The sequence below is a fragment of the Argopecten irradians genome, chromosome 16 (assembly GCF_041381155.1).
Source record: "Argopecten irradians isolate NY chromosome 16, Ai_NY, whole genome shotgun sequence".
Classification (NCBI taxonomy): domain Eukaryota; kingdom Metazoa; phylum Mollusca; class Bivalvia; order Pectinida; family Pectinidae; genus Argopecten; species Argopecten irradians.
The window spans coordinates 8,843,924-8,864,087 of NC_091149.1; the positions used below are offsets into that span (position 1 = coordinate 8,843,924).

The window sequence follows — 20,164 nt, forward strand, 5'->3', positions numbered from 1 at the left end:
TTTTCCTTAAATAGAACATTGACTATTGACGATTTATAAATAGAAAACAGATAATGTAAAGTTGAAAGAATACCTTGGTGGGACAAGTCACAGTTTAACATAATCCATTTTCATGTTTAAAATTTTGGAGATTAGCAGCGTCTCACAAATAAATATTACAGCACAACACCTACTGATACGTAACAAATGTAACCTAAGCTAAGTCTGTGTTTCCGTTAATATCATTAACAGTTTCCAGAACGTTTGTGTCTTTGAAAATGAGCACATTTGTTGTTTATTTCCTTTGCATAGCATAAGCAAAACGTCAGATGGTTACTACAGTGTCACATATTTCTTTCACTGGTTCTTAATGAAAATCATTATCATTGTGCGTGCTTTCTCGCCTCACTGCTCCATCCACTGAAGAGACTCGGCATGTCTGGTAGCTGGTAGTCCAAATCAGAGTAATCGAGGTATCAGTATCAAATTCGTCGAAAGCCCGAGCGTCGTCTTCAATGTCGATGAGCTGATGTGACACTGCATTACCAGTGTTGTTCTAGCCTGTCATCTTTCATGACCCATCCATAGCCAGAGTTCATATCAAGAACAACAGGTTCAGAGATGTGGGATCTCTCTCAGATTCTTTGATATCGTATATGCTGTTTCAGACTTCTCCGGCATAATGGAAATTACACCAGATCCACATTCTTTGAACGGCGGAATTGGTTCTCCTTTGCACATAGCTTCATAATTCGTATGAAGTACCTTTCATCCATCTTGTGGTCCCTCGTGCGACCATAAATGGCACAGGTGATATCATCGAGGTTATTAATTAGGCCATAAATGTTAAATGTTTTACATTTGTCCGACTTTTCCCACTCCCTTGAAGGTGCGTGTTGTGTCACACATGGTGTATGGGTAAAGAGACCATTGAAGACTCCCCAGAAAATAGTTCTCTACAGTGCTTTTCAGACTTGGCAAATAGTGAACTTCACTGCAGACCTCATTTATGACCTCAAAAAATCTTCCTGTGCCGTCTATGGTCACTGAGGGTTCACAAGAATGAGGAATTGAGCTTCATACGAATTAAGGAGAACCAGCTCAACCCTTCGCAGAATGTGGATCTCGTGTCTTTTCGATCATGCCGGGGAAGTCTGGAACATCATATACGATATGTGAATCACAAGGTTGGAAACAGGAAGAGCTCCCACATCCCACAGGCCGATGTTTCTTATGGTAACTCTGGACATTGGCGATTGACACGTTAGAACCATGATTGCAACCCAGTTATGTAATGTCAGATTAGCTTATGATCTCATCTATCAGTTGGCGTTTTGGTGTAATAATTCATTTTGAGAAGCTACTAGGCTACAAAATATCGAACAAGAAAATTGATAATATTGAACTCCCACTTTGATATTCAGCCAACTTTAAATTCAAATTTGCTAAGATTTCAATCGTCAATAGCCAATGTTATATTCAGGAAATTCTAAGACATCAGGAAACTGTAGTGTCGTTGGTTTGGATTAAAATAACAATCATATGCCCTGTATATGCATCCGATGATGTTTTGTAAGCCAAATGATTTTTCATATATTTTTGTTGTTGTTTTTACTGATTGAAAAGAGATCAAATAAGATATAACGAATAATAATTTGTTGTTAGGAAACATTTTTGCTGCATCAAGCCAAATATGAAAAAAATGCTGGAAATTTACCATTTTTGACCTTAAAATCTTATTTTAATTTCCTGCGTACAAATCACTACATGTATTGGATTATTTGGTCCTGATATGTATTTGTTGTTCTATTGTGATCATTTTGATACCTCATTTGTCTTCTTCGGTTGAAAAATGTCAATGTTATTACTATTTTTCACTTTTTTTGTGAAATTCGAGATGGCGGCCATCTCGATGACGTCATAACCGGAAGTTCATCCCAACTTATGCAATGTTAACATTTTGATTGGTGATCACTGGGTCATAAGGGTTAAGAAAAACATTGGTTCGGAGGTTTGGGGGGGGGGGTGCATGTGGGACCCTCCTAGCCCATGGCCTAAGATGGCATCGAAAAAAAGAAACTAGTACGCATCTTTTTCGGGCGGTAAATATTTTGCACTGTGGTAATGCACTATCACCCGTTGCTAGGGGGTTGCTACAACCGTGTCTATTGTCTTCTATTGTTCTAATGCTAACTGCCGTGTGATAGTGTAAAATACCAAATATCTCTCGACCAATCAGAATGCAGGATTCCCACTTCAGGTATATTAACATCAATTTTTATTTGAATTAAAATGTATTGAATAAAGCTAAACGATCACAATGCATTTTATACATTGTATTGGATGTGTATATTGACCGACCAATTGATGTGTCATTGGGAAAAATATGTTAATTTGTTAATACAAAAAAAAAACAAATAAAACCCCCATATATGTCTTCTGGTCACAATATTCACAGGCAAACAGAAAGACACATGTTTCTGTAGGGAAACATTACATAAACTATAGAAATCAGAACTACATTGAATTTGAAATAGATCTTAATTAGATTTAAAATAGGTGCCTTTGCTACCGTATTGGTGGGACATGCATCATAAGGGACCACGGCGGACATTGTTAAAATTACAACATATGTATATCTACTATCACAATAGATTACAGTACATTTTATGTGAACCAATTGCAACTCCCGTGCTATCATTATCGGTTAGCAAACTTCACTAAAAGTAAAGAAAAAAAAACCCAAATGTGAAATAGGGGAAAATGACACTGTTTCCACACCTACTGCACGGTACTATTGTTTTTCCCAATGTATGACAGGGTTTACAAATTATCACTAGCTTTCTTCATGCATTCATACGTCGCCCTGTAATGAGATGAGTTAATGTCCTGAAAAAATACTGAATCAAATTAGTGTCACGTGAAGTAAACTTTTTATGTCGTAATTGCGACTGATTATCTCGTAATTACGACATAGCTAATTCGTAGATACGACATAGCTTTCTCGTAAACATCTAACAGACCCATGTTTCATTCTTTTTCTCCTATACTTAAACGAAACATGACGTAAATACAGTTATATAGAAACATTTGCAAAGCGCTGACATCATAGGAATATCGCATTGCGTCAAAATCAATGACGTTTTCGACAATAGACACCGCATGTAATGATGATGTATTGTCGTTGTCTAGCGCGTGTGATCTGTCTTTTCCCTACCGCGGTAAAAGACAGAGTTATCTTTTCCCTAGCAACTGTGGGATAATCCTGTCAAGTATGGGAGAAACAGTTTTCTTTAATCATATAAATTGCATTATAGTTTGGTCATCATGGAGTCAATGCAGTGGAACATGTGGGACAGGGACACGACATCGGACATGTACACAACACTGTTCTTCGACACTATCGTCCCACACACAGACAGAAGCATGCCATCATTTAATGTCGTGTCCAGGTAAGATAAGGCCATGTAGAATGATACGGTTTTCCATGCTTGTAAATTCTTATATTTAACAGGGTTCATTTTGCATGAAAAGAAATGCATGGGTTATTTCCAAGAATTCTTAACGTGCCATTAACAAAACAAAATATACAAAAACTTTCACAAACATTTTTTAAAATTGATGTGCCATTGGCCAAAAGGCCCCCTCAAAATTTAACCCTGATTTATTATTCTTCAGTTATAGGTGTTATAACGCCATTTTATTTAACAATAATTCTATTTCAAGATGGTTATCAAAACACACACTAAAGAGTCTTTGATAGCTATTTTGAAGAATATATTCAGTTTTTGTTCGAAATACATGTTATAGATTATCGACATTTTTTCATGTAAATATGGATTAATATAGACGGTATAACACCATATGGACCGAATAAAATGTACTTAATTTTTTATATTTCATATGTAGTTCCTGTAAAATTATATTTCATGCGAAAATCATTGCAACGATTTGTCGCTTTAACATTTGATATTGGAATATGGACTTGTAATTGATGATTTTGCCTCCAAAAAGCATATGTCGGCCTATAAGAGAGCCGAAATCTAGGGATCAAATATTCCTGGTTTAGAATAAAGCGCTTTCAATCACCACCATGTTCAGTACCTTCGGGTTTTTGTCGGATTTCCGAATCGTGTTACGTGACTGATGTTCACGCGACCTGCATGTGGTGTCCCAGGTAACTAGCGTAAGCACACATGTGTTCGTTTACGTTTTCGTTCTTGCTAATATGATCAAATCGTGCTGGTGTTTGTCAACAGAGCGAGTTTTTGAAACATCTAATTCACACATTGCAGTAATTCAATATTGTGTGTATCAAATATTGCATTATTTTCTTTGTAGATACAGTCTGCTTGGGTCGATCACATGATTTGTTTACGAAATATTGTTGGCATTTTTTCTTGGTTTCACAACTCTCGTGTTACTCTCGAGGTCAGAATGATTCGGCATCTTTCGAGCCTATTTTTCACGTGTACACGTTATATTTATTAAAAAATACTTCAAGTGCTGCAACTTTATAAGAAATGGTAAAATTAAAAAGTTGAAACATCGGATAGACAGGAGCAAAGATAGGCCATGGGCTAGGAGGGTCCCACATGCCCCCCCCTCCCCGAAAAAAAAACCTCCGAACCAATATTTTTTGAACCCTTATGACCCTCTGATCACAAGTGAAAATGTTAACATTGCATAAGTTGGGATCAACTACCGGTTATTTCGTCATCAAGATAGCCGCCAACTCGAATTTTACTAAAAAGTGAAAACAGTCATAACATTGACATTTTTCAACCGAAGTAGACAAATGAGGTATCAAAATGACCACAATAGAGCAACAAATACATATCGGGACCAAATAATCCAACGTATGTAGTGATTTTTACGCAGGAAATGAAAAACTCGGATTTTAAGCTCAAAAATGGTGAATTCTTAGCAATTTTTTCATATTTGGCTTTACGCAGCAAAAATGTTTTCAAACAGCAAACTATTATTTCTAATACGTTTTTTGACCACTTACCGATCAGTTTAATCAACAACAATAACAAAAACTAATGTTAACATTGTATAAGTTCCGGTTATGACGTAATCAAAGTAGCCGCAATATCGAATTTCACTAAAAAGTGAAAAATAGTAATAACATTGACATTTTTTCAACTGAAGAAGACAAATGAGGTATCAAAATGACCATAATAGAACAACAAATACATATCAGGACCAAATAATCCAATATATGTTGTGATATTTACGCAGGAAATGAAAAAAATAGGATTTTAAGCTTAAAATGAAGATTTTTTCAGCAAATTTTTCATATTAAGCTTGATGCAGCAAAAATGTTTCCTAACAACAAATTATTATTCGTAATCAGTTATTTGATCTCTTTTCAATCAGTAAAAACAACAACAAAAACAAAAATATATAGAAATGCAAAAGAGAATTATTGTTATACCCTTATTAGGTTTACAAAACATCATCGGGTGCGTAAAATTGGCATATGCTATTTTTCGAACTCCAAACCGTTGACACTACAGTTTCCTGGTGTATTATATTTTCCTTAAATAGAACATTGACTATTGACGATTTATAAATAGAAAACAGATAATGTAAAGTTGACAGAATACCTTGTTGGGACAAGTCACAGTTTAACATAATCCATTTTCATGTTTAAAATTTTGGAGATTAGCAGCGTCTGAAAAATAAATATCACAGCAAAACACCTACTGATAGCGTAACAAATGTAACCTAAGCTAAGTCTGTGTTTCCGTTAATATCATGAACAGTTTCCGGAAAGTTTGTGTCTTTGAAAATGAGCACATTTGTTGTTTATTTCCTTTGCATAGCATAAGCAAAACGTCAGATGGTTACTACAGTGTCACATATTTCTTTCACTTGTTTTTAATGATAACCATTATCATTGTACGTGCGTTCAAGCCTCACTGCTCCATCCACTGAAGAGACTAGACATGTCTCGTAGCTGGTAGTCCAAATCAGAGTAATCGAAGTATCAGTATCAAATTCGTCGAAAGCCCGAGTGTCGTCTTCAATGTCGATGAGCTGATGTGACACTACATTACCAGTGTTGTTCTAGCCTGTCATCTTTCATGACCCATCCATAGCCAGAGTTCATATCAAGAACAACAGGTTCAGAGATGTGGGATCTCTCTCAGATTCTTTGATATCGTATATGCTGTTTCAGACTTCTCCGGCATAATGGAAATTACACGAGATCCACATTCTTTGAACGGCGGAATTGGTTCTCCTTTGCACATAGCTTCATAATTCGTATGAAGTACCATTCATCCATCTTGTGGTCCCTCGTGCGACCATAAATGGCACAGGTGATATCATCGAGGTTATTAATGAGGCCATAAATGTTAAATGTTTTACATTTGTCCGACTTTTCCCACTCCCTTGAAGGTGCGTGTTGTGTCACACATGGTGTATTGGTAAAGAGACCATTGAAGACTCCCCAGAAAATAGTTCTCTTTGGTGCTTTCCAGACTTGGCAAATAGTGGAACTTCACTGCAGACCTCATTTATGACCTCAAAAAATCTTCCTTTGCCATCTATGGTAACTGAGGGTTCACAAGAATGAGGAATTGAGCTTCATACGAATTAAGGAGAACCAGCTCAACCCTTCGCAGAATGTGAATCTGGTGTCTTTTCGATCATGCCGGGGAAGTCTGGAACATCATATACGATATGTGAATCACAAGGTTGGAAACAGGAAGAGCTCCCACATCCCACAGGCCGATGTTTCTTATGTTAACTCTGGACAAGGACGATTGACACGTTAGAACCATGATTGCAACAAAGTAATGCAATGTCAGATAAGCTTATCATCTCATCTATCAGTTGGCGTTTTGCTGTAACAATTCATTTTGAGAAGCTACTAGGCTACTAAATATCGAACAAGAAAATTGATTATTTTGAAGTCCCACTTTGATATTCAGCCAACTTTAAATTCAAATTTGCTAAGATTTCAATCGTCAATAGCCAATGTTATATTCAAGAAATTCTAAGACACCAGGAAACTATAGTGTCGGTGGTTTGGATTAAAATAACAATCATATGCCCTGTATATGCATCCGATGATGTTTTGTAGGCCAAATGATGGTATAACAATAATCCTCTTTTGTATTTTCATATATTGTTGTTGTTGTTTTTACTGATTGAAGAGAGATCAAATAAGATATAACGAATAATAATTTGTTGTTAGGAAACATTTTTGCTGCATCAAGCCAAATATGAAAAAATTGCTGGAAATTTACCATTTTTGAGCTTAAAATCTTATTTTTTATTTCCTGCGTACAAATCACTACATGTATTGGATTATTTGGTCCTGATATGTATTTGCTGTTCTATTGTGATCATTTTGATACCTCATTTGTCTTCTTCGGTTGAAAAATGTCAATGTTATGACTATTTTTCACTTTTTTGTGAAATTCGAGATGGCGGCCATCTCGATGACGTCATAACCGGAAGTTCATCCCAACTTATGTAATGTTAACATTTTGATTTGTGATCACTGGGTCATAAGGGTTAAGAAAAACATTGGTTCGGAGGTTTGGGGGGGGGGGGGGGTTGTGCATGTGGGACCCTCCTAGCCCATGGCCTAAGATGGCATCGAAAAAAAGAAACTAGTACGCATCTTTTTCGGGCGGTTAATATTTTGCACCGTGGAAATGCAGGGGGTTGCTACAACCGTGTCTATTGTCTTCTATTGTTCTAATGCTAACTGCCGTGTGATAGTGTAAAATACCAAATATCTCTCGACCAATCAGAATGCAGGATTCTCACTTCAGGTTTATTAACATAAATTTTTATTTGAATTAAAATTTATTGAACAAAGCTAAACGATCCCAATGCATTTTATACATTGTATTGGATGTGTATATTGACCGACCAATTGATGTGTCATTGGAATAATTATGTTAATTTGTTAATACAAAAATAACAAATAAAAACCCTATATATGTCCTCTGGTCACAATATTCACAGGCATCTCTATCCATCGTCCCTCCTGTACTATTTGAGAGTTTCTTAGACAGGAACCGGAATTTAAGATATCCACTGGTGATGCATTATGGGAAGGACCTGCCAGTATTGTTAGGTCCGAGTCTGTACACCAGCAGTGTCCATTGGCTTGAACAAGGTCAAAGGTCAAGAAACCAATTATAGATATGACGAGCAGCATGCTGGAGAAGAAAAGCAATACATATTTTGTTTGCTAATGATCATTTCTCTGCTTGAATAAGGTCCAAAATTAAATACTATTGCCTCCCTTTCTCGACGTGAAAACACAATCTTAAGTCCAATTAAAGTTCTGTCCTCCTATGTTAATTGTTTACTTAGATCGATTTTTATTTTTTGTGTGTTTTGTTTTGTTTTTTTTTTTAATTGGGGAGTTCCTCGAAATTACAACATGTTAGCGAAACATGGCCCAGGTTAATTGTTCACAGAATGAAAGAAACATCCTATATCATATATAATTAATTGTTTTGGCGTTAACAAACAAAAATTGCAACACTAGAATATGACAATGATTTGAGCAAATTGTTTACAATCTAATATTTATACTAAAGATCTTTCTTACATAATTATAATAGTAATAGTACAATAACGTTAAGGTCCACTTTGACCAATATAAAACTAGGTGAAGCGATATAATTAGTTGACATGTAAATCTCAAACAGAAAAAAAATCAACTGTTGAGCTATAGTTTATTTTTGAGCCCTCTAGCTAAAATGATAATATAATATGATAGTAAACATATATAAAATGTTTAACTACTTACTATTGACTTACCTTATTTTATGTGTGGCCCTCTTGGCGTTGGACTAGACTTAGATTGTAGGATAAGGCTATCATCTGTAATACTTCAATCGTGACAATGACGATACAGTTTTAAGGTCATCCATAGTTTTATCTACGTAGTTATTATACATTGTTTTAATAACAAATTATTTCAATTTCAGTATTTACTGAATACGAGCTACATCATGGTTTATATTTATCCACGATTTGAAAAGTACATAGCTTAACAGAAATGGCTTTTGATTTGGTAATTTACTTGTATAATTGTAGTAGCCATCGAAAAACATTGAAACTATCTACGCTAAGCATCCCAAATTTCATTGATAATTTCGGTTATTTCAGAACATTATTTCGACTGACCAATTTATAGATAAGGACGTCAACAATCATACACATATGACGACCATACACATATGACGCCGCACGACCAGTAAGTATTGAATGATAACCCAAGGTCGTATATTATATGTCTTCACACACATACATATATTTTAATGTCTTTTGAAATCATTGTCAATAACTATACTTCATATTTGTCGCATATGATATTGGGCTATTGTGACTTGGCGGGCTTCTTCGGTATTTTCAAACAATAAGTAGTTCGGGGTTTCAGAAATAGAAGTGAAATTAACCGTTATATCCCCAGACAGTGTGTAGTTATTTTTGGATCCAGAAATACATTAATGACCTACATAGTCGATGGGCTGATAGGAAAGACGAATGACAATTGAGTTTTTCTTATGTATGTTAATATATTAACTGTTCTATTTATAGCTTAGGTAATTTTAGCCAACCCATGATGATCGCCAGACGATTGTAGATGGCCGCACCTTACCACGTTTGTATTATGCTTGAGCAAAGAAGTAATTGTTACCGTGTAGATTAATATGTTGACGAATGTTCAAGGAATTCAAAACTGGCTAGGTCATAACAATATCAGGGTTTATTTTGAGTTTGGGTTTGATAACTGTCCTATTTACGGTCAGGGTCATGTAATGACGTACTAGGTTTGTTGGTGGAGGAAATCCTGAGTACTCGGAGAAAAAAACCACCGACCAGCGGTCAGTACCTAGCAACTTGATTAGAACTCTCGACCTAGAGGTCGAGGGGTGGTGGTAATGTGTCTAGACATTTTTTCCAAGGATAAAAATAATTTTATATTTCCCTTCAATAGGGCCGCAGTGTTTGTCTAGACATCTTAACCACTCAGCAATCGCAGCCCCATCGTCAATATCACAAAGATGACGCAATTAGATAACATTAACATAAGGCTACATTCAAAGTGTCGTTTAGCGTATTAACTCAACTCAACTAATAGCTATTTAAAATTGTTGTTAAGTTATTTCAGAGTCAATTATCCTCCACGCTTTTTCTTAATGCTGTATACAAAATCTTAATTAAGATACTTGAAAAATTTACTCAAATCAGTGTATTCAGATGGAATCAATTATGACATATGCTACCGCCTCACTGTTAGGAAGGTGTTGGGCTTTACTCGTTCAGACACACTATAGTATATAATAGTGGTGGTTTTATGCGCTCAGCACAATTGTTATCTTTTTCATACTTTTTTACGAAATACTTTTGTAAGATGACACTTTCAAAAGGGCAAGTGTCTCGTTATCACAAGGAAACTCAAAACCATACAGAACATAGACATGCTCATACGCAACTCATTACATGAGAGGCCGTCCTTCTTACCTTCTTCTCCGTCTTCTTCTTCCTTTTTTTCTTATAGTTACACATGTCCATCGAATATCGATTATTATTTTGTTGTGGATTGACAATGGCCTTCATAGATTGTGGGAAAAATTCAGATACAGTGAATGTGCAGGTTACTTCTTTTATTCAGTCAATAGTTATAAAGTAAAGTATAGTATAGACTGTAGGAAGTGTGGTTAAGGTCGTCCAGTCCTACGTTTGGGATATATGAGTTAATAACCTCTAGTTTAGCGCTTTGCAATGTGGCCACCATAAGGGTATTCACTTGTTTAATTGTTTGAGGGTAAATGAAATTTAGTATATGTTATTGCATGGTGGCAGTGATGTGTCGATTAGTGACTGGGAGTGATTGTCTGATCTTGCAGCTGTTAATTGGACGTCAAAAATTATAAACTAATCCAAACCAATAAATGAGTTTACTAGTTTTATCTTACATATTGTTTTATACTTGTAATCTATTGGTTGATTGGAGAATTTCATGTCGCTAGTAATAGGTAAATTATTTAATTTTTATAAAAAAAAAATGAAAAAATCATGGTGATATCCAATAATTGTTGCCATTTCGAACCAACAGCCAAATGTCCTCGCGCAAATTAAGTTTGGTTACCGTAAGCGTTTTCCGTAGAAGATTGTGGTAACACTGCGTATTTTGTCTTTGCATATCACAGAGTTAGCTCCCTTTACGTTCGCAAACACATGACGTCACAAATAATACCTACCCACAGGGGAAGAAAACTCTGTAATAAGCTAATACATACAGAATTGATTTGTTTAAAATTTAGCTACTATGGCCCAAGGAATACTAGTGTTTATGTTGCTCCTATGTGTCGCCGTATTTGTCCAAAATGTGGAAATTGACGTTGTGAGCGGTGATAGTGTCCACAACAAATTTAACCGAGGACACGATGTTGGTAAGTTTAATCAAAGTATATACTACATTGTTGTTAAATTCACTTACTAAAAATTTCTGGATTTACTCTTTAAAAATATTTCATCGGGGCTTTTTATGCTCACCATGTTTATAGCCTTTGAAATTATCTATAACACGCCAGACTCTGATATGTAAAACCAGAATTGTGATAAATTTCGTGATATTCTAAATTTCGCGAAATTTGACAAATCTGTGAATTAATCAAAATTAAAAACCTTTCGTATAATAATAAATTGAACAACTATACGGTAGATGTTTATGCAGGTAAATATGTGCCATACAGTACTGATAGATGATGTTGTAATATTTCGGAATGCAGCAGAACCTCCATTACCCAAGCAAATAAAGAAAATATATATAGTCTTAAAAAAGTCATAGAATTGTTTATAAACAACAAAGGTGTATTGTCGCAAAAATACCAAATACGCATAATATTACTATCAATACGATTTATCGTTCAAATCACATATCTATATAACGTATACTATGCGATATGAACAACAGTTTGGTTGTAGCGTCGTCTGTGACGTACTATGTGATATTATAGTTATTCTATTTACCATAGTATGGGGAGACTGGAGCGACTGTAGCGCCACCTGTGGGACGGGAACTCAGACACGACATTGCCATCATTGTCCACACCTACACAGCCACATGGAGACACGGACCTGTACTCTGCCACAATGTCCAGGTGTGGTGGTAGACATGGTTACTATTAACATGATATTACACTTACCTATTCTGTATTTGCATATTACAGAGTTATCTGCCCCTGTGAGTAGGTATTGATTGTGATGTCATGTGCGAGCGTAACGTCATACTTTTACGAGAAAACAACGCGAACTGCATTCACAAAATAATGACGTCACAATTGATACATATCCGCAAGGGAGCTAACTCTGTATGCAAAGACGGAATAGATATAGCCGGAGACTAACAAACAAATAGCTGTGTCTAGTAATCCTTCCGAATAGAATAAAAGAACATTCGCCTGATTTTCGTTATACGTCAATCATCTGAGGAATACATACTTGTTTTAATAACCCTACGGCTACCGACCATGAATATCATCTACCTTCCAACCAGAGAAAATTTTGATAAGCGAACCATCACAAACTCAAATAATACGTTTGGTTTACTAAATGAAATAAGAAGACCATGTTATGGTTTAGGTCACGTCTGATTGAAATATATAAGAGAAGCACAGAAAAAAAAAGAAATGGTAAAGGCCACCTACCACCATTTTTGAAATGCTGCTACAAAAAAATGGTTTATTGTTTTAGTTGGCGTATACGTGTAATACACAATATTTAATCTTTCAATTGTTTGCGCGTTATAGAGACCACGGAACCAAATTGTTTCACATAGACGACAATGGTAACGTTTGCCACTGTCCAGGTTAAATGGAGTTTTCAAGACTGGCCACCTGTCACTAATGTTGAAGAATGGCATTTTGCATGCCTATGAATTTAAAGAAATTAAAATCTACCATCTTGCTAAACTTTTATGTAGGGGTTGTTTTCTGAATTCCGCACCAAAAAATGACCAAAATATTCATGAGATTTCAATATTGATTACCTCCCCCTGTCGGAAACAGATTTGACAAAATTTTAAAATTTCTTAACATATTTTACATCTACATACATTGCCCAACCCTAACATTAAACATTTGAAATCGATGCGCCTTGAATATCCAAACAGCATGCTCTGAATTATTCACCTCTCTATGAAATCAAAAACATTTGAAACTGATGCGCCCGGACTACCTAATTAGCAGGCTCTGAAACATTCGCCTCTCTATGAAAGCCAGTCCCCACAAGGGGATTTCCAGGATTCTGCAGGATTTTGTTTGATTCTGCGGTCCCTTATAAGAAGCATTGTGTCAACAGCGTATTGGTAATATTAAAACAATAATGGGTCTGAAATATGTTTCTTTCTGCAAACCAGTTTCATTTTCGGCTTCTTTTATATTTGTTTGGCACATATGTTAATTGTAAGATAAGTGTTAATGCAAAGCGCCTTCTTCAGAATATGCCGCTATCAAATGGTACTATTTCATTCTTCTGCAAAGCGATTCAACACGAACATACCACAGCCTCCCAAAACACACAGATATTTACACAAATCGAGGTCATCCTTAAGTGACCCTAGCTGTAGCGTAATTAAGAAGGAATTCATTTTAAGAGAATACTCCAAATAATTTGAATAAGAAAGAAAGTGATCTTAATAAGAAGGTGTATCAGAAGTGGATGTTTTACTGAAAATACCAATGGATTTATGGTGCAGGGTTTTTATCTGTCAACTTTAATTACTAAACAGTTTGGTCGGAATGGGGACAGTGCAGTGTCACATGTGGGAACGGACATATGCGACGTCATTGCCTACGTCATTGCAACCATGCCAACGAGGTTCTTCCTTGTAACTATGGACCGTGTCCAAGTATGTCAACGTTTTGTTATTAGCAATAAATCCGTCTATTTCTAGCCGTATACATATACCCTTTAAATGACGTTTACTGAATGTCGTTTGCTTTCAAATATACACAAACCTTAACAGTTTAACGTTGAATTAAAATTAATATATTGCAGCATTAGTTTTATAAAATGACTTTCCCATGCTATGCAATTACGTTATTGTTATATATATGTTCACATTATCGTCAGTTAATGTTTTGTTTATTTTGCATGCATTTAGCCATTTTAAGGTATTGAAAGGCTCTATCTGAAAGTCATTATTAAAAAACAACATTCAAAAATAAATATGGCGCTATTTAATACTATGCAAGTTAAGGTTATGTCAGAGTAAATCTCCCTTGCCAATATTTTGATTAGTTTAAAGGTTTAACGCACCGTCTATACATAATGAGAAATACAAATCGAATGGTGGAGTAAGCCGCACGCAATTTCGTAAAGGTCACGAGACATTAATCGTTACTTTCTTCATTTGTGTGTCCATGGTAAATATTCCGTCTTTTAATATCAGAGATTACTTCCCTTGCGGGTTGGTATCACTGTTGACGACATTATTTTGTGAGCGACATTCACTTAAAAATGACTTTGTGACAAAGTTAGATAACTCTTTAAAATGCGTGTAGTTTGTAAAAGATTTCTAAAATCTTACACCAAATGCAATGTTTCATGTTAGTAATCCGACGGTTGGAATCTTGTCGTCGGTGCTGTAGTCGATTTGTAATGTTAAGACGTAGAAAATATGTACTCATCCTTAGCATGTATATTGCAGCTTATACCTGTGATTGAGACAAAACATTCGAAAAAGGATTTTTGAATATTGAAATGATTATCTTTAGCTTTTGGTTTTATTATTCAGATTTTCATAACATAAAACTTATATTCAAATTTATTCTTATAATATACTAAAAAATAATTTCTTCAATATTCAAATTTCATTCTTGTACTCTTTTGTCTAAGAAATCATAACACCGTTATCTCAGCCAATAAGAAGCGACGTTACAAACGCCGACGCCATTTTTCCTTTAAACTATTTCCAGGTGTGATACAGGGTTCAGCTCATACTTGTGACAAGATGTCTGTCATACATGCTTTAGCGGAGATCAACACAAACTCATCAGATCGCTGCTCAGACCCATGGGTTTCTAAAACTGAGAATTTTCTAATGTCCAACTGTCAAGGGATACCCTCAGATACTAGCCACTGGCATAAAGGGTTATCGGTAGGTAACAAATCAAATTTAAGAAAGATGTCACATAAAGGGGAGGAGACAGGAACGTTGGTCCTCTGTAAAAAGCTTCTTTTTTTCATTTATGGACAAATTACATCCTTAATGGGTTATACTGACCGCACCATAGCAATATCGTTCGAAAACAAATTGCATTTGAAACACTAGGTCATGGTCGATGTTTGGATTGTATCGCAGACTGCAATATACAATGGAATCATTCAGTTCCGTTATGGTCAATTTTCGTGGGAGACAAATTCATTTTTTATAATTATTACCTGTGAAATATCGCTGTGAATAGAAATCGCTTGATATTAATATGCAAAATTAAGTTATCGTGGAAACAGATTGGTTAATAGTATAAGATGGTTATCCATGTTAACTTGTTCCTTTTGTTTACCATTGTCGCTTCTTTAAGGATCCTACAACGAAACCGAATGGTAATTTGTATCTTTTGAAAACAGGAGAATATGAATTGGTATTGTCATACGGGATAAAAATTACTTTTAACATTATTAACTAGTTTTAGCTTATTGTTTTATTTCTTTATAAAAGTATTTACAATGATTAATTTCACTCCCCCCCCCCCCAAAAAAAAAAAAAAAAAAAAAAAAAACAATAATAATAATTAATTATTGCCTTATATGGATTGGTGTTGCAGACAACTAAAGCAAAACAAATTATTTTATATGTATTTTTCTGTTAATCAAACATAAATATACACAATTAAGCTATCAGTTATCGTTCGAATGATGAATATTATTTATGTTCTCTCGCCGATGTAGACTATTTAAATAAATAAATATTTGATCTTTAGGTAGCCATTAACTGTAACACGACCAGACAGATTCCTGCCTACACACCCGTGGGGACCTTCTGGAATAACACCTACCAGCAGGACAGGTTACACGAGGGCTACAGTGGCATCTTCATTGAGTGTACTCAGGACGGATTCAAAGTAAAGTGATTTTTATCATTTTCATCAATTTTTATTTTTTTGAATATTTATTCATTTTTTATTCATTTGATTACATTTTTACTCATTTATTGTTATAGGTTTTTTATTTATTTGTTTTTGTTGTGTGTGTGTGTGTGTAATTTGTATTAAAAAAAATCAGCTATTTTTCGAAAGATATGTTATTTATTATGGACATTTGTTGGGATAAATATGGATTTATACCGCCCTAGTTTAATTAAATACCAGAGATCATTATTTAAATTCTAACATTGAAAACATGCTATGGCCGAAAAAATGGTATTTTATTTCTTTATCAGATATGTAATTCCTTAGACAAATGTCAAAATGATAACCCGATGTATATGTAAATTACAAGAAAAACGATTGTTATGACGTCACTCTAAAGATCTCAATTATTGGGAAATACTATCAAAGAATATATACTGACTCGATGATTCTTAAAGAGGAAAATCGAGGCGATATGCTTTATATTGAAGTCCACATGCCCATATATAAGCCAATGCAAGTAGAGGAAAATCAGAGCATATCAAATATAACTAATACTCATATTATTTAACGTGTTCGTTTTGTATGTCTTAATAAAGGAGCAGATCGTCTCAAACTTTGTCAATTTTGTTTTGTCCACACGGTTGGAATTACTTCCTTGTCCCATATTTACCATTTGAAGTAATTCGTATCCTACAGACGTACGTTTGATGGGATCCCGTGTCATCTGGGAAATCCCTTTGATATTACTTATTTGACCCTTTATATAACTAATAGCATAGACTTTTAAAGATGCTACAACGCTGACAATTAGGTTTTTTTATGGAAACAGGAGCAGGCGACTTAGCATTTTTCTTCAGTAACAAAAATTGCTTAATTTACATCATTATCACCATTGAAAAGTTTGAGCTACATCATAAAAAAATCATATTATGTCATATATGGAATGAACATTCACCAAAAGCAAAGTGAATTATTTGTTAATGTATTTTTCTGTTTATTGGGCACAAATACATGTTTAGACATCAGTTACTGTCAAAATAATGAGTATGATTTAAGCTCTCTGTCGGCGGTGGAGCATCATTATATAAGTCAATTAAATCAATTAAATTGCTATAAACATTTCATTTTTCTATTTTTAGATGGCCGTACAAGCCTGTTCTGGAGTGCCGACTGTGATAAATATACCATATATACCAGGGACACATCTTACAGATGATTCCAAGCATCCAAATCTTCCTTCGAGATACTTTACTGTTAGATGGTAGAAATGGTAATAATTAAAGGGTAACTAGGACTTGTCTTGTTTGTTATGATATTCTATACACTCGCTAGTTGTTATATGTATTAAAAGGCAAAAACGACACATACCATTAATAAGTATTTCTCCCATTCTGGACAGGGCTTCCCTGTGGTTGCTAAGGAAAAGACAGCTCACGCACGCTTAACGATGGCGTCATCGATACTTGTGGAGACTATTGTCGAGGACGCCATTAATTGCTGACGCGAAAAAAATAATCCTAATCTTATAATTTTGGTATGGGAGAAAATAACCAAACATAGATCTGTCAGGTTGATAAGGATATATCAACCCGCGCCATGTGAAAGATTTTAGCCGAAATATTTCACTTTTGTTGAGATATCCATGCTAATATTTAATTTATTCTTGGTTACTCGTTGAAATAATCAGTTATTCAACTTGTTTTACAATAAATAAAGTTTTAGATTTTTTTATACTTACACTTAGTAAGCAGTGAGTAATCTTTTTTGATTGCAAATATTTTACCATGTGGTGTATAAACAAATTGTCAATCAACGACTGCAGTGTTTATTTAATGTCCTGAGAGTTGAATAACACCACCTATTGCGGTAGAAATGCAACTTCACCACTATTCTCCAGATAGAGAAATTAGACACTAGCCAATCGAGGGTGTACAGGATTTTTTTACATTTACTTTATATATTTTTATTTTCAGTCAATGTTAATTTTCATAAGTCACTACCTGAGAGTATAAATATAGTATCATAATATCATTTTGAGTAAATGTTAGTTTTACTATATATAAATAGCTCTTTCTCTACATCAGGTCTAAAACGTTGATGGTGGATTCAGGTTTCAATCGAAAACTATTATATCAAACCAATTGTAAACGTTAGTCATCGCTTCGGCAGGTTGATAAGGAGACGTGTCGGAGACAAAGCAAATTGGATATGCTTTTAACGCACTTTTAATCTGGGACAAATACTTTCATATTTTTTAAACATTTCTTAAGCAACTAACCTTGATATCTTTATTTTATTTTATTTCTTGTTAAATTTTGATTTAGTTTTGGGTTGGTTTTTTTCAAAAATGTGTTCCATTTCAATGGTTTTAAGGAAAAGGAGAAGATTTTGCAGTAATATGAAAGGAAGACATTAAAACTAATTAAGTATCTTGACCTGATTAAGCTAATTGTCTTTTCAATGATACTAATAGTTAAGCACAAATTATATGAGCCATGATAATACTCAGACAAAAGTAAATTCAAAACAAATAGCATTCGGATGGTGTTATTTCGGACTGAAGAAGGCCCTATGGTGGCTGAATATATATTCCATAGAAATTATTTTGATTTTACTTTGAATTTATTTATTTTGGCCTTTTATTTCGGATTATTAATATACTAGCTTTATACCGTTTTTCCTCATTACAAAACAAATAGGTTATTAGATATTTGGTCACATTCCTATTTATAAATCTAAAATAGAATATACGTCTGGGTCGGAATAATTGTACTACTAACCGTGAGAGTGAAATGACCTTGACCTTATCGCGTGTCTCGGTATCACGATAAACTATTTTAAAAGATAACGGCATCTGAAGTGTACAACTACAAAGCCAGGACGGTTCTGTCGATGTGAATCAACAATATAAGGTATTGTTACGAAAAATTACATGTTACGTGAGATATATTCTGTTTAGGGCGTATTATTGCGTTGTACTTGTAATACGCTGGAATTTATCGTATCGTTGTAATGCTGTAGGTAGCACGTCATGATTTATTGAAAACTATGACTTACTTCATTATTATTATTTTATTACATTTACATTTCAATGCCTAACCAATCGAAAAGATATGCTATCGATGTCGATATCCCGATTCTCTTAAACAAGTTTATCTTTATTAATAAACCTGTGCTATATTTTGAGATAATGAAATTATAAGTTTAGGACTATTGCTACAGCAGACTGTATACAAATTATTTCATATAAGTGATTTTTTGTTAATAAATTTTGCTTAAATGAAATAGCAATAGATATAGATGAATAGGACAATCTATTATATCATTTCTAAATTGATGCTTTGCATGCACATCGGGTGATATTTTTCATATGTATCGATTAAGTTTGTTCATTTAGATATTACTATAATAGAGCAAGACTTTCGCTATTACAGTAAGATAAAACATGAATATACCGCAGCCTGCCAAAATATACTGTAACTAAATTACGCAACTCATTGCATACAGTGGCGGTCGTCCTTTAATGAACTTAGCTCTTAATAGGACACCTAGCCAGATCAACTGAATAATGATCATTAATCGTTATTAATTTTGTAGGATGTTGTTCGCTGTGTTTTTGGTTTGCTTTCTGACGATTAACTTCACAGTAGCAAATGACCCCTGCTTGTGCGCACAATCAGATATTCCAATACTAGCTGAAGCATCCCAGAATTCATTTCCTATCGATACGCTGACTTCCGGTTCCTGTTTGGAAGAAACACAGTATGACAAATATGAGTCGTGGATCGAGATAAAGACAGATACCTTGGTAGGTCCATAAATACTTTTTGAAATTTATTATAAAAGAAATCTAAAAAAAATCAAAAGGGCCCATCAACATCCCTACACCAGCCCGGATAAGTTGAAATCCTAATGCACAGGTTTTCATAACTCCTTCAATATTTGTAACTACATTTTTTCTTTGGGTGTTAAAAACGGTTCTTGTTTCCATGCAGATGTGTCATGTTAGAAGATTTCCAAACCTCTTCAAAACTATGATTATGATATATATTTTATAAAGA

General features: G+C 34.6%; 2 protein-coding genes across 3 annotated transcripts in view; both read left to right on the top strand.

The window, feature by feature from the left end:
* LOC138310348 (uncharacterized) overlaps nt 1–20,164 on the top strand; it is a 35,224-nt gene that overhangs the window by 7,770 nt on the left and 7,290 nt on the right. For both annotated transcript variants that reach the window (XM_069251534.1, XM_069251533.1), the window contains one exon: nt 3,297–3,431. In XM_069251534.1, the coding sequence (XP_069107635.1) occupies nt 3,297–3,431 (135 nt within the window). The remainder of the gene's footprint in view (nt 1–3,296; nt 3,432–20,164) is intronic.
* Nucleotides 9,160–17,391, top strand: LOC138310351 (thrombospondin-1-like). Its single transcript, XM_069251538.1, has 6 exons — nt 9,160–11,420; nt 12,006–12,131; nt 13,760–13,879; nt 14,949–15,130; nt 15,954–16,094; nt 17,243–17,391. The coding sequence occupies exons 1-6, from the start codon at nt 11,297–11,299 to the stop codon at nt 17,366–17,368; spliced, it is 819 nt and encodes a 272-aa protein (XP_069107639.1). The 5' UTR covers nt 9,160–11,296; the 3' UTR covers nt 17,369–17,391.

Coding starts and splice junctions, on each gene's coding strand:
- LOC138310351 (XM_069251538.1), top strand. CDS start 11,297: ATGGCCCAAGGAATACTAGTGTTTATGTTGCTCCTATGTGTCGCCGTA. Junction 13,880..14,948: donor TAACTATGGACCGTGTCCAA/GTATGTCAACGT, acceptor AACTATTTCCAG/GTGTGATACAGGGTTCAGCT. Junction 15,131..15,953: donor ACTGGCATAAAGGGTTATCG/GTAGGTAACAAA, acceptor TTTGATCTTTAG/GTAGCCATTAACTGTAACAC.